General features: G+C 28.1%; 1 protein-coding gene across 1 annotated transcript; it reads right to left on the reverse strand.

Annotated features, from left to right (window-relative positions):
• Positions 1-5,472: 5,472 nt before the first annotated feature.
• On the reverse strand, positions 5,473-7,173 carry LOC114188238 (transcription factor MYB123-like). The gene is made up of 2 exons (XM_028076806.2): positions 6,919-7,173; positions 5,473-6,347 (listed from the first exon to the last, which is right to left on the reverse strand). Exons 1-2 carry the CDS (start codon positions 7,049-7,051, stop codon positions 5,635-5,637), a joined length of 846 nt encoding a protein of 281 aa, XP_027932607.1. The 5' UTR covers positions 7,052-7,173; the 3' UTR covers positions 5,473-5,634.
• Between the last annotated feature and the right edge of the window lie 7,032 nt (positions 7,174-14,205).

Consider the following 14,205-nt stretch of genomic DNA (forward strand, 5'->3'; position numbering starts at 1 on the left):
TATAAAAGTTTTTGTCGTATAATCCTATCTTCCAATGTGACACTTACACACAAGAGGAATATGATATTGTATTTTATATATTTTTACTATATAAAATTATTATTCTCTATTTTGTTATTATTGTGAATTAATATTAATTAATAAATTATATTATTTGTTAATATCAATTATATTGTACAATTGTTATTAATTTATAAATAATTATATATTCAGTGGCAGAGGATAATGGTAGCAGAGGAGGGCCATGACCCCCCAAATTTAGAATTTTTTTATGATATGTATTTTGATTTTTTTATTATAAATATTAAATAAAATATTCTTTTCTTTTATAAAAATAATAATTAATGGTAATAAATAATAAAATATAAAACCATACATAATAAAGAATAAAAAGATTTATCAAGATATTTTTATTATTTTTTTATTATAGTTTGAGTTTCTCACAAATTGTTCTCAACTTTCATTCTTACCTGTTTTCGTTTTCTTTTGTATCTGGAAAGAAAAAAATATTTTATTTTTGCTCTTATTTCTCCTTTGTTCTCTTCCATTCTCGAGGAAGTAAAGAAGAAGGTAATTCTTTCATCTCACTTGATGGTGAAATATTAGTTTAATAATTTATTTAATGAACCTCTTTTATATTATTTTTTTATGTTATGAACATAGAAGAAAAAGTATTGTACTATGTGTTTTTTATAATCAGATTTTAATTGTGGTTCCATTATATGTCTATTTTCTTTTGTTTCTCAAGAGAAAAAGATCTATTATTTTTGTTCTCATATCTTAGTTGTTCTCTTCTATTCTTGAAGAAATAAAGAAGAAGGTAATTATCTTTTGTCTCACTTGATAGTGAAATATTAGTTTAATAATTTATTTAATGAGTCTATTGTATATTAATTTTTTATTTTATGAACATAGAAGAAAATGGATTGTACTCTGTGTATTTTATAATTGGATTTTAAGTGTGGTTTGATTATCATCGATTTTTCTTTTGGATTTTAAGTGTGGTTTGATTCCCCGCTAATGATGTAGCTTATTGTTATACTAAGTTATATATTCATTTTTACGGTATTAATGCCAATAATTAAATGTATAAATTTTGGATGTATTATTTTGGCTCTCCCAACAATGTTGGTCAAGATCCGCCATGGTATATATTGGATTTCTAATGAACGATCGGTGATGGATTGAATTGTTCAGTGTAAACAATATGTGACTGTGATGAACTTTGACTGTTCAGTAACCTGTTGAGAGGTCTTGGTATCTACCGATAAGGATATAAAACTAATATTCATTAATCAGTTTTAATATAGAGAAATAAGACATTAGATTTTTTTTTTCTTTTGCATGCATTCAGTCTTTTGGCAACCAAGAAGATAGCAGTATTCTCTCACACGCAGTTCTAATACCATTCTTCTATCTACATTATTCCTAATTGCTAATCAGGTAGCTTCCCGTATTGGGAACTGCCCCGAAAAAACTTGGGATAATTTATTGTATAAATCAAGATTTATCTCTTTGTATTTCTTTCTTTCTAGTATCATACTTTCTTGGTGTCTTTCTATTATGATTTATGATTCTCTTATTATAATGTTTCTTTGAAATTAAGTTTTTTCCAAATCAGTATGAATCCCACTTATGTTTGTTGAGATTCTTTTATGAAATTGACATTAATTCTAATTATATTTTTCCTAAATTAATATAACCCTACATTATGAACTTTAAGAATTTTGTATTTTTCACTATATATGGTAAAATTTGTAAATTGTTATGGATTTTATATTGGACTGCATTACAAATTTCACTGCACGTAATGAAATAGTTGAATAATCTTGAATTGGAATAAAAATTAGAATATTCTTGTTGTGAGAAATCAATGAATTAAAAAGATTAAAAATTGAGAAGTGTTTAGATGAATCATTACGTAAAAATGGTTTAAGTAAAAGAAATGGAAAGGTTTTTTTTATTTAATTAAATATAATAATTTATAAATAAAAAAAATTAATTTGATACTCCTGAATTTTTTTTACCAATTTCGTCACTATCAATATATATATATATATATATATATATATATATATATATATATATATATTTTTTTTTTTTTTCTTGAAAAAAAGAAGGAAAGTAATTTGAAGGGAGTGATGAAGGTGTAAAAGTGCAAAATGAGTGTATTGTGTAAGAATTCATTGTGCTATGCGGGAAATTGAGTCTAATGATATTCAGATGAAGTTGGTTTGGCAGGGATGGGAAAATGGCGAAGGTTAAAGGGGTTTGTAGAAGAATTTCAAAGTGTAAACAGATATTGGAGAATTTAGATGGGAAAGTGCACATGTGAAAGGAATATTAGGATACCCTTTGAATTCAATAACAAAGAACATTCGTTTGCCGCTTTATAATACTCACTCTAACTCCTTCTCTTTGCATGTTTCTGTTGTTTGCTATGAAACTGTCTCCCCAAAAACAGAAATTTAATCATTCCCTCCCAAACAATAAATTCATCAACCCGTCAAACAAAAATAATGGTCTTTATGTTATTCATATATCCAGCAGCAAAAGATTTTGCAACAGGACAACAGCAACCAAATTTAATTCAAACCAATTAGCGTATCTATTAAGGATTATAGGTTGTGACAGCACAAGAACTTGTCTTCCCCATAAAATCTCCACTGTCTCAAGAACTTGTCATAGGAAAGAGTAGAAGAATCATGAAGAATATAGAAGTATGCAGTATCATTCAGTCAAAACTCAACTTATCCAAGATTACACTATCAATAAGAAAAAAACTTCCCTCGCTAATGACCAAATCGTCCCAAAAGAAAAAAATAATCATCACGGCCACACCACCAACTACGCCATTATTAAATTTGTGTAGGGGTGCCAAAATTGACAATGTAGTTATATCAGTACTTTCACCCCTAAACAAACCATTTTTATGACTCTATGGTGATGAAAAAAAACCTATAATCTATTCTGTCCAATCCACAGCAAAGAAATCTTGAACACTGTTATCTCGTGAAGATGTCATCTGCATATATTTATAGCAAATACATTTGATTTTCGAAGCACTGGTCTAAATGTATTGGCTGCTCATCCATTTCGGCACCAAAAATTCGTGACTTCTAAATGCAACGTTACATATTCAATCTTTGACATTGTAGTGTGGAATTACGAAATCTAATCTAAAATCTAAAACTCATATTGGAAAATTGAAATTTAATATCAAACGAATTAAAAATTGAGCTAAAAATAATATAAATATTAATTTTTAATGGCTGTATCATACTTATTTGTCAAATTGTTAGAGACATCTCACCTCTTTCAGTAACCTTATTTATGGTAAATTGTCCATCTATTTATATAACTCATATTTGATTGCGTTCTGCTTTTAAAATCTTAATAAATAGTATTTGGTTGGAGAAGGGGGGCTTCATCCTCTATAAATTAACATAAGTTCATTACCTACTTATAGTTATGTTTGGACTGCTTAGTTCACAAAACATACCAGTATATACGTTTTAAATTAAAAAAGTATAATATTAGTTGTCATATGCATTTACAATTAATGAATCATATCGTTCAAACGTGTTTTTTATCTTAATTTTATTAATTTTAGATAGATTTAAGATTATCTTAATGTAGTTATTTAATTTTACCAAATTTTAATTAACTTGTATTATAAATTGCGAGTATTTTTTTTTTATTACAATATAGACAAAGCAATAATTTCGCATCAACACTTTCAAGATCAATTATACTAAAATTAGAGAGAGAAAATGTAAGATCATATGATAATTAGTTATTACATCAATTCATTTATTTCTAAATTTGTCCTTTTTTAACAAAAAAAATAATAATATTTGTATAGAGGCGATAATTAAATCCAACAAGAAAATTGTTAGGGTGTATTATTGATGCTTCCGTAAGCCATTTTAATATTCGCAGATCTTAATCGAAAAAAAAAATGATATTCATATCAGTGACACAAGTGTTTTTCCAGGAATGATACACACTGATTACTATTTCACTCAGCTTCTCTCACACGCATCCATTAAACACATCACTTCCTCTTGCATAAATTTCGGCGACTTTAGGCAAAGGTGTTGTCATTAAGTTGAAAATAGAAGAAAAGAATATTCAGAGTAATTATTAGAACAACATAATTTTTACAATCTCCTTTTTTTATGCTACTATACTTTACTATTTAAATTGACAAAAAACTTAAATATTGTTAAATAGTTTATATACAATAAGGATATTTAAGATACCTTGATTTGTATTACAACAGAAACTCCATGCTTGTCACTAATAACTGGATCTCTTCCATGGGTTTTACAATAACAAATCTCAATAATTGATAATCATCATTCAAGATTGGGAGTTGCTTTAATTTATAATATATAAATGTAGTTTTCTATTTTATAGACGAACTAGTTGCACGTTTCTTTTCTTATATGCGTCGAAGTTCATATGAACTTTAAAACAGATACAACAACTTTAGAAGAGGAGTTTCTATTCAATATTATAAATTTAATATATATAGTCATTGTGACTCTTGTATTATGTTTTCAAGAGATTAGGGTGATTTTAGTATTATGCTATATCTCCATTTTTTTTCCAATGTGACAATTCTCATAAATTATTAAGTACGATTATTAAGTTTAATAAACATTTTTTTTTCATTTTCTTATGTTTGAATATTATTTACGCTGTATTTTACACAAATTGTGTAATACAATAAGTCTGTACTTTTCCTTCTCGGGAACTCAAAACTTCACAGATATTTATCAATCGTTAAAGTTAAACCTACTACTTTAAGTATTTTCGAATTTCATGATACTAGTTTTCTTTTTACATGCACACTCGTAAGATTGATTATGGTGTAATCTAAATTGTAGCGATGAGGAGCTAGAAGGTAAGCACGTGAGAAGCTAAGTTTCAAACATCTTCGCTGGAAGTTTATCTCACTTTCTAACATAGTAAGATATCTTAGTTTAATAGTGCACAATTTATAATTATAATATGACATTATTGAACCTAACTCCTTCATAGCTTATAGTCTCTCATGCACAGCCAAAATAGCCATGTGCACTCCTCACATACAATCACCTATTAACTAAATGGGCAATTATGTTCCTCACTCACACACTCGCTGTAAAGGGAAAAAGTTTTGATTCCTCATCTAATCATCTTCATAATATCTATATAAACATAATTTAACTGAAAATCAAAACTAAAATTGTGGAATTGAGAGCCAATAGGTTAATCTATGCTCAATCATTGCTCAGAAATGGGAATCATTATCAAATCTTCTACTTAATCATCACATCAGTTAATTAACTTCATAAAATTGTGTGAGAAACAGTTTTATAACATTGTATATATATACGAGTGACCAAACCAATGTTCACGGGTCATTCAAAAAAGCCTCTAATTATTAATTCCATCAATAGATTAGAAACTACTACTCTATAATTAAGATAATAATTTTGATAAGTGTTAATTAATAACTCAGAAAGTTATCGGGATTAATTAATCAACGCTGATGAAGGAATAAATAATACAATGCTCACATGCTTGCTAGAGCAAACTTTATTTTATAACTTCCAACCATATATTTTACCATTATTTCTACATCTACACCAATAAAGATTGGGCAAAAGAATCTAATTCATCCGCAGGTTTCTCTTCATCCTTCAAGAGCTGCAAGTACTCTTCGTAGAGCTTTTGTAGCGTACCATGATCAGTGTGAACATCATCGGAATGACATTCCACGTAAGAGGAAGTGTTGACTAGGTCATGGTCTTCGCCGAAGAAAATCCCAACCCCACCATTGTCTCCTTCGTTTCCTACACCCCAAACCATGTTTACCTCTCTTGCTTCCTCTTCTGGGCTCTGAACTTTCTCCTGGCTCGTCGATGCACTACCTGAATTCGAATCCAGGGTGAAGGTGCTCTCCGTCCGAGGCACACACGACAGAGCCTTAACCCTCACGGCTTTTGGTAGATAAACTAAGGTTTTCTCCGAGGTCGCTTTCTTATTCTCGTGCTTTTGCTTGTTCTTCTTCTTGCCCTTCTTCTTCTCTGGTGGTACGGTTAACCTGTGGTGCGTCTTAGGATCAGTTCCTTGATTTCTCAGCTTCTTGCTAAGATGGGTATTCCAGTAATTCTTTATCTCATTATCTGTTCGTCCTGGTAATCTTCCAGCAATGAGGGACCATCGATTTCCTAAAAGTGAATGCATTCTAATTATGAGATCGTCTTCTTCTGGGGTTATGTTTCCTCTCTTTATGTCTGGTCTCAGATAGTTCATCCATCTCAGTCTGCAACTTTTTCCGCATCTCAGAAGACCTGCATCAACCACCAACCATCATTATCTAACTCAAAAACAAAACTAAAACACGCTGTGTCTATCGTACACTTAATTACCATCTTCATATTTGTGGTAATTAAAATCAAACTCACTTAATTAACTCAGATGATTGAAGGTGGGGGACAACTCGAGTTAATATGTTACCGAGAAAATATAATTTTTGACAGCTATCACGTTGTCCCCACTATACCCATGTTTAAAAACGGAAAAATACATGAGATAAATTTTATTAACCTTATTTGTAAAAATAACGCGATTAAAAAAATTTAATAGAATAAGGACAATCAGATGTAATGGTGTAACAGAGAACGAAAGATGCCATTTAACATACTCATCAGGAACATATTATATAACGAAAGTTTGACGATGATAACAAGGACAAGAAAAGTAATAATAATAAAGATAGGAGAGTAAGGAAAAGAAGAAACAGGAAGATGTTGATTTCAGATTAATATATTAAAAAGGGAGAAGCAGAAGCAGAAGAAGATGAATGAAGAACATTGACATGGAAGATGAAGATGAAGATGAAGCAAGATTATGTATATATACCAGCTCTTTTTGGCAGTGATCTCCACTGGCCTTCTCCATGAGCTTGAATATACTTAGTGAGCAATGCATCTTCTCGTGGAGTCCATGGACCTCTGTGCAACCCTACTTTGGAGCAACAAGGAGCTCTACCCATCTTCTTCACAGAAACAAAAGAAACCAGAGTCACCTTGAAGTGGTGGATGGAGAGAGATCCAGAAGGTTCTCTACCTCGTAACGAGGAAGCATAGCATAGCTTCTCAGCTTCTCAACACCATACCCTCCTTTTAAATACCACGTTTCTTCTCTTTTAAAATAATATATTTGTTTTATTCCATGGACCACGACAAATCTGATACATGGTTGTTGAATTTTAAATTCATTATTTAATTGAAACTTGAAAGCCAACCAGCATTAACCCCTTCTCTTATCCTATTTCTCACCTCAGATTTGTTCATAATTCTCTTTCACAAGTTACATAGTTTAAAAATATTAAGATTATATATATGTATATGCTTTTAATAAAACCATTGCTTAATTAAATACTTTTACCGCAAAATGGCTATGCGTTTTATTTGGAAGGTTGTGATCTGTATAAATAGAGTAATGCTATTCTAATTAATTAATTTGTAAATATAGATCCGTGCACGAAACTCAACGACCTTTCTTCTATCTGTCTTTCTACCGCATGCTTTTCTCTTATTGCTTTTACATGCATTTATATTCTTGGGACTTGACGTGAACCTATTGGACATGTCGATGGAAGACATTGTAAGTCAAAAATATGTCTCGTAAACTTCTTCTATTAAGAGATTATTATGGCCGTCCAATGGCTTCAACTATTTTGCCCTAACCCTATTTTTTAAATATTTCAACATACTACAAAAATCAATCTTTTTTTTTAAATAATTAAACCCTTGTGCACTACTTTTTATAAGCTCTTACACTAAAATTTATCACTTCCACATATATAAAAGTTAGAACTGTATGCGTCGACGTGTGCATGAATTGAATTCATGCGATATTGTTGACTTTTGGATTGACCAGAGATCCACACTGTGTTTGTTTCCCCTTATAAAAAACTGTCGGTAAATTATGTCAAAATTCTTTTTATTTTTATTTTTTACGTAAGTAGCATTATCAATTGCTGTTGGATTTTAATTTCAGAACATATTTTCACACTTGCTTGTCGGTTAAAGGAATTCGTCGAAATTTCAGAACATATAGTATTGACGTATTAATATTAATTAATGTTGTACAACTTCATTTATGTGGAGTAATCCCTTTGTTTGTTTGTTTCTATTTTTATTCCATTTTGACGTCTTTACATTTTTTTTGGGGATGAGGTTATTTTTTCACAAGTAACAATATATTAAAAAATATGGCTAGTATTTATAACAATTCTGAACAAAATTAAATAAATATACAAACACAAAAAGTTGTAGTTATAGTTCCCCTGTTTGACTCAGTTGTATATATATAATAATATTTAACATAGTTGGAGGGAGTCCATTTGTTTGCTGACTCCATTGTAGTGAATTCACGAATAATATTTAAAAAAGACACTTGGAAAAATTCCATTTTGTTCTTTTCTTTTTACTGGGTACTGTACCAAAGTAGAATGGAATTAGTCATTGATGGAATAAAGAAATCAAATCTGGATTTGTTGCCATTGCAAAGGAATGAAGATTTGTTATTTAATTAAGCAGTAACAGCTGCAAACATATCAAAGCATCTAATAATGACTTTGAATAATCGTTTTATTTTCTGGCTACGTTGAATTGGTTGTGTCTTCTTTCCCCTTGTAACAGGTTAATACAATATTAATTAGTTGCTAAGAATGAGTATAAGGATTCGATCTCATGGCAAGTATAAAGCCTAAAGCTTCAGCGTAAAAAAAAAGTCCATCACCAATAACAAAACAACAATGAATCAAATTCTAGCATTAAAAACAATTAATAAAAATCTATAATTAAAATTAAATTAAGAAAAATAACTGATAACTAAATGGTTAAATCATTAAATAAATCCATAAACTAGTTACAGGTACCTAACAATCTTTAATTGGGCCCCGCGTCTTGTAAATTATTCCTAATTTTCAATTGAACTTTTACGATCTTTAAAATTATCGTAAGTTGTAGCCATTTCAAGAGACCAAAGAATAATCCCATGAGCCTATTTGTTTAGTTTAGAGACCTTATTAGAAACCTATTTCAAAAATCTCAATTAGTTTAAAGACCATAAGTCTGTTTAAAAGATTTTTTTTTTCGAAAGCACTTACAAAATAAAAACAAAATATTTATTTTTTATAAACTAAATTGGTTTGTGTACAAACTAAAACAAAAATTCAGAACAATTATATGTTAATTTATAAAGAAACTATTTTCAGTTTTTTCTTTCTTTCTTGAAAGTACTGATAAAAACTTGTCCAAATAATGTTTAATCATCTAAATCAACTAAAGGTGAAATTTTGGAATAAAGAAGTACCTCAAATTCAAAATCAACAAACACGAATAAGTAAAACAAAAAAACAACAAAATAGGGGAACAATTACTTTTGAAAAATTCCTATAAATACCTGGGAAATATTGTATATGGAAATAATTTTTTTAAGCTTAAGAATCTTTATTTTCTTTTTATATCTTAGCTCTAATATAATGGTAATGTTGAGTGATAAAAATAATACATTATGGAAAGTCACATATTATCTAGGATAAACAACGAGTGAGTGATAATGGTTACATAATAGACTTTAAGTTCATGGTTTCAGATATCCTAAATTAAAAATAATTTAAATTTCTATTTGACTTTTCTTATACTTTTATAGTAGAATGTTGTAAAGTTTGGATTACATTCTTCTTTTAAAGAGTGTGATTGTCCTTAAGGTAAAAGGGTATGAATTCTCTATGTGATATAAAATATTCCACATAATATTATTCTTTTATTGTCATTAAACAACAATTATGATTTTTTATTTATTTATTTTGGAGCAGGAATAAAAACATTGATGTTTTTCATGATGTTTTTTCCCATCATCACAAGCTTAATATTTGTATGACAAAAAATTAGTTTACTTAACTTGAACAAATTTTGTATGATTTTGGTTAAAGAATGGAAAATACTTCTTAAAAAAAACACTTTGATGATATCTTGGTTAGACAAGTCAAATGTTACCAAGTTTGAGTTAGAAGAAGTTTGTAGAAAAAAAAAATATTTACAACTAAGACATATTCAAGTGGAACTTTATAAAAACTAATATAAAAATTGTTTTTATTTCTCTTTATGTTATTTTATCTCATATTTATTTAACACCGTGTTTAAACTTTTTTTTTTGTCTAAATAATATTTTAATAGGAGATTTAACTTGACTACTATCAAGGATATCTTCTTATGTGCTGAGTTTTTTTTTGCTTGTAGACTTTCTGCTGTTTGGCCATACCAAGTTTCAGTATCTATTATAAAGGTTAAGTCTTATGTATAAGAGTTAGAGCATTTCTCTTTTTAATTTATTATTTTTTACTGATAAAAAAATAGGAGATTTAAAATCGATTTTTTTAATTGATAGTCTTTTAAAAAAATAAAAATAGAAATTATTTGAATAGAATTTGAGCTATCTTCTTATGTTTTCATCAGGTGCTTAAAATATTCGATAAATGTCAGATCATGAAAATGATTAGTCTAAGAAATCTAAAGTTTAACATTTATGGATGTGCAGTTTCTATGTGAATTTATGATTTTATATGATTTTTAAAGACTTTTGGTAGACGATTAAACCACTCTTAACTGACTCTCAATAAATTTGTTGTTAATATTTAACCTAATTTAGAAAATCTCGTCCCTTGCTTTTGATTTTCTTTAGTGAATGTTTTGAAACTACCGAGTTAACAAATAACAGTTGAAGACATAGTTGTAACATGTATATCTTCTTCACTCTCTTTAATTCACCTTCTTCTGTTCCTCCAACTTTTTTCAATTTCAACTCTCCATATGTGTTTCTCCTTCGACCTCATATATTTATCGTACCTCCTTTGCTTGCTTTGTTATTCTCAGTATTATTATATTACACCATGCTGGAGGTTCAACTAAAAGCTTCAGATAATTAAAATTTAATGCGTAACTTTAATATGTAATACCAATTATAATATCTAAAAGTTAAGTCTAAAAATATAATCCAAGATAAAAATTAGCAAAAAGCTATAAGCCACGCAAAAAAAAAAAAAATGTGAGAAGACGTACTCACATCATCATCACTAATGTAAACACAGACCTGATAGTGTCTGTGTTGTATGATTTTTTAGATATGTGTTATATTATATTAATAGGTAATAATATTGTAATGTTATTAAGTTAATATATAAAAAAAAATTATTAAAAATGAAGTGAAATATATCAGAAAAGATGAGAGAATAACTATTGATAAATAGGAAAAAAAATAGAGATAGACAATTTTATAAAAAATTTATAAAAATAACGGTTAATTTTTAAAAATTTAATAAATAATTACATTTTAAAAAATAAAACTAAAATTTAAAAAAAATAAAGAATTCTCTTTATATATTGTTATAAATAAATAAAAATAATTAAAATATATAATGATCTACATAACATGCACTTAAACCCAAGAAAAATTTAGTGCATCAATGTAATATATATACATATATTTGCATAAAAATTGACGATAACAAACATGTGACGAGAATAAATACACGACAATAAGGTCAAGATAGATAACAAAAGCAATAGTAATGCATCAAAATTAGTGGGGTACTGGATCCGTATGAACACAAAATATATATATATATATATATATATATATATATATATATATATATATATATATATATATAATTAAAGAAAAAAAAAACAAGTGCAAATAATAATATTTAAGAGAAACCGTGCTGCCTTGTTAGAAATTTTACATCGACTAGAGATAAGACAATTTCATAATATATAAGTGCATTGGCGGAACTAGGTAATGACAAGGGGAGCCACGGCTCCCCCATTTTTTTTTGAATTTTTTATATATTTATATATATTTTAAAATTATATTATATATTATTTATATTAAGATTATATTATGGAAAATTATAATAAAAGATAAATAAATTTTTTTAATGGAGACATTAATTTATAAAAGAGATTAGTTTTTTTTTTCTGATTATAAAATCTTTCTACCATGTAAATTATCATGAAAGTGTGTGAAGAGAGATAAATACAAATTCTTGCATGATCTCTCACAGATCAAGGTTAGTATCTTATTATGATTTATGTATCGCTACCTATGGTAATTTTTTTGTAAGTTTTGAATTTATACAATATTGCTTATTTAATTAAAGTAGTATGAGTTTTGTTATATTTTGCATTGTGATAATTGTGATTTGTGAATATAATTTTTATTTTTTCTAAATAGGCGAGTGGTGATAAATTTATATTAGAAATATTATGATAAAAAGTAAATTGATTCTTTTTTTTCAAAGAGGAAGGTTTTAATAAAGATGAAAAAAATGCATTTACGTTAACTAAATTTGAGAAATTTAATAAAAACCAAGAATTTAAGACAATAAAAAACAAATCTCTAAAGTTCTCAAAAATCAAATTGATGAAATACGAATGACTTATCTAAAATGGTATTCATGATTTGGTATAATGATATAATAACACGATATAATAGCAAATGATAGTAATATTTTTTTGAATTCTACTATTACGTGTGTTTGTTTTAAGGAGAGGAAATGAAGAGAAAAAATGAAGAGTTTTTCTTCTAAAGAAAAATTATATATAACAAATCTAATTTGGCTCCCCTACATTTTTAGTCCAAGTTCTGCCACTGTATAAGTGAAATGTTAACTTTATCTTATAAGTCAGTTTTGTGGAATTGAGAGAGCGTATTTTCCTTCATTTAACAAAATTGTTGAAAATAAAAAACATTGGTGGTCAAAAAATAAAAGCAACGGAAATATTTGTATTTTTGTTGAAAAAGTTGTTTGATGTAATAGAAAAATAGGATGAACTACATAATATTATCCTAAATGCTTACGTAAATTAATATAAAGTAATGAGATAGAAAATTTGAAGCATTTTCCCAGCGAAAGCTTTTAAGGAAAAAATAGGAATTTTACGTGAGGGGATGTGTATATAGGTGCGTGGGAACACATGTCGGGATAGAAGCGTTGAAACGTGCAACGTTAAATTTCGAAAAGAGAGAACCTAGAAGTGTGTTTCAAAGAAGTAGGCATCGTGGTGAGTTGTGATTTGGTTTCACATAATAGATGAGAGACAAGGGTAAAACAAGCTTCACACGTAATACTGTCGTGTGATGAAAATGAAGCCACACTATAGTTCCATAAGAAACTTTGTTCATGGTACAGTTGACAAAAACTAGTTTCAAGTACAAACCTTTGTAAGAAGTCAAGATGTTTTTCGATGACCACATAGTTTTGATTAAGTGTATAGGTACATGCATGCTTGTACACATGGCTACTTTGAAAACCTTCCCCCATTTATTGAAAAACTGAAAGAAGTAAGTTATTGAATTAATGGAGATGTTGACAATATATACCACAATTAAGATCAAAGGATGAAATGAATTTTCTTATATGAGATCGCTTTTATAAATATGTCTCTGAACCGGTAATGTTTTGTGGATTAATAAAAAAGGTTTGTCCTTTTTGCAATAGTTTATGTTTGTTTCGGTGATTTTATCCTATTTTGTATGATCATGTTATCACACTTCTTTATCTCTCTCAACTAATTGTGTATTTTTTATAAAAGGATTAGAGCATCCCTTAAGTACTCATCTATAATTTATTTATTCTTTATTGATAAAAAAAAAATCACGGGTTAAACAGACTTAACTTCCTCATTTTTAATCTTACCAATTAATTAGTGTAGTTTATATAAATGCTGTTTTTTTCTTAATAAGCAAAGACTTCATTTCCATATTAATATTTTCTTTACAACATTTCTGTACTTTCTTTATTTAGCTAGCTGCTTTGCGTAAACGGTCTTCATTGGCAATATAGTGTCTTCACCATTCACGCATTAAAAAGTACTTTTTTATTTTCTTTCGTAAGTTTAATCTTAACGTTCATGCATTTTAATTAAATTAAGTATCCAAAATCCTGGCTCCAAATATTTTTGTTTTTTAAAGGATGTGGAAAGTGTTATGCTAACAAAACTCGTCATAACGCATGTATTACGTAATAAGTATCATGGTAATTTTATTATTTATTAATTATGACATTTTGGGTAGATGGGTTGAATTAATTAATCACTTCAATTATTAATTTTTAGAAAATTATGCTCTTTTTAT

Source organism: Vigna unguiculata, chromosome 6 (genome assembly GCF_037176805.1).
Source record: "Vigna unguiculata cultivar grain cowpea cultivar isolate G323 ecotype 2 chromosome 6, ASM3717680v1, whole genome shotgun sequence".
Classification (NCBI taxonomy): Eukaryota; Viridiplantae; Streptophyta; class Magnoliopsida; order Fabales; family Fabaceae; genus Vigna; species Vigna unguiculata.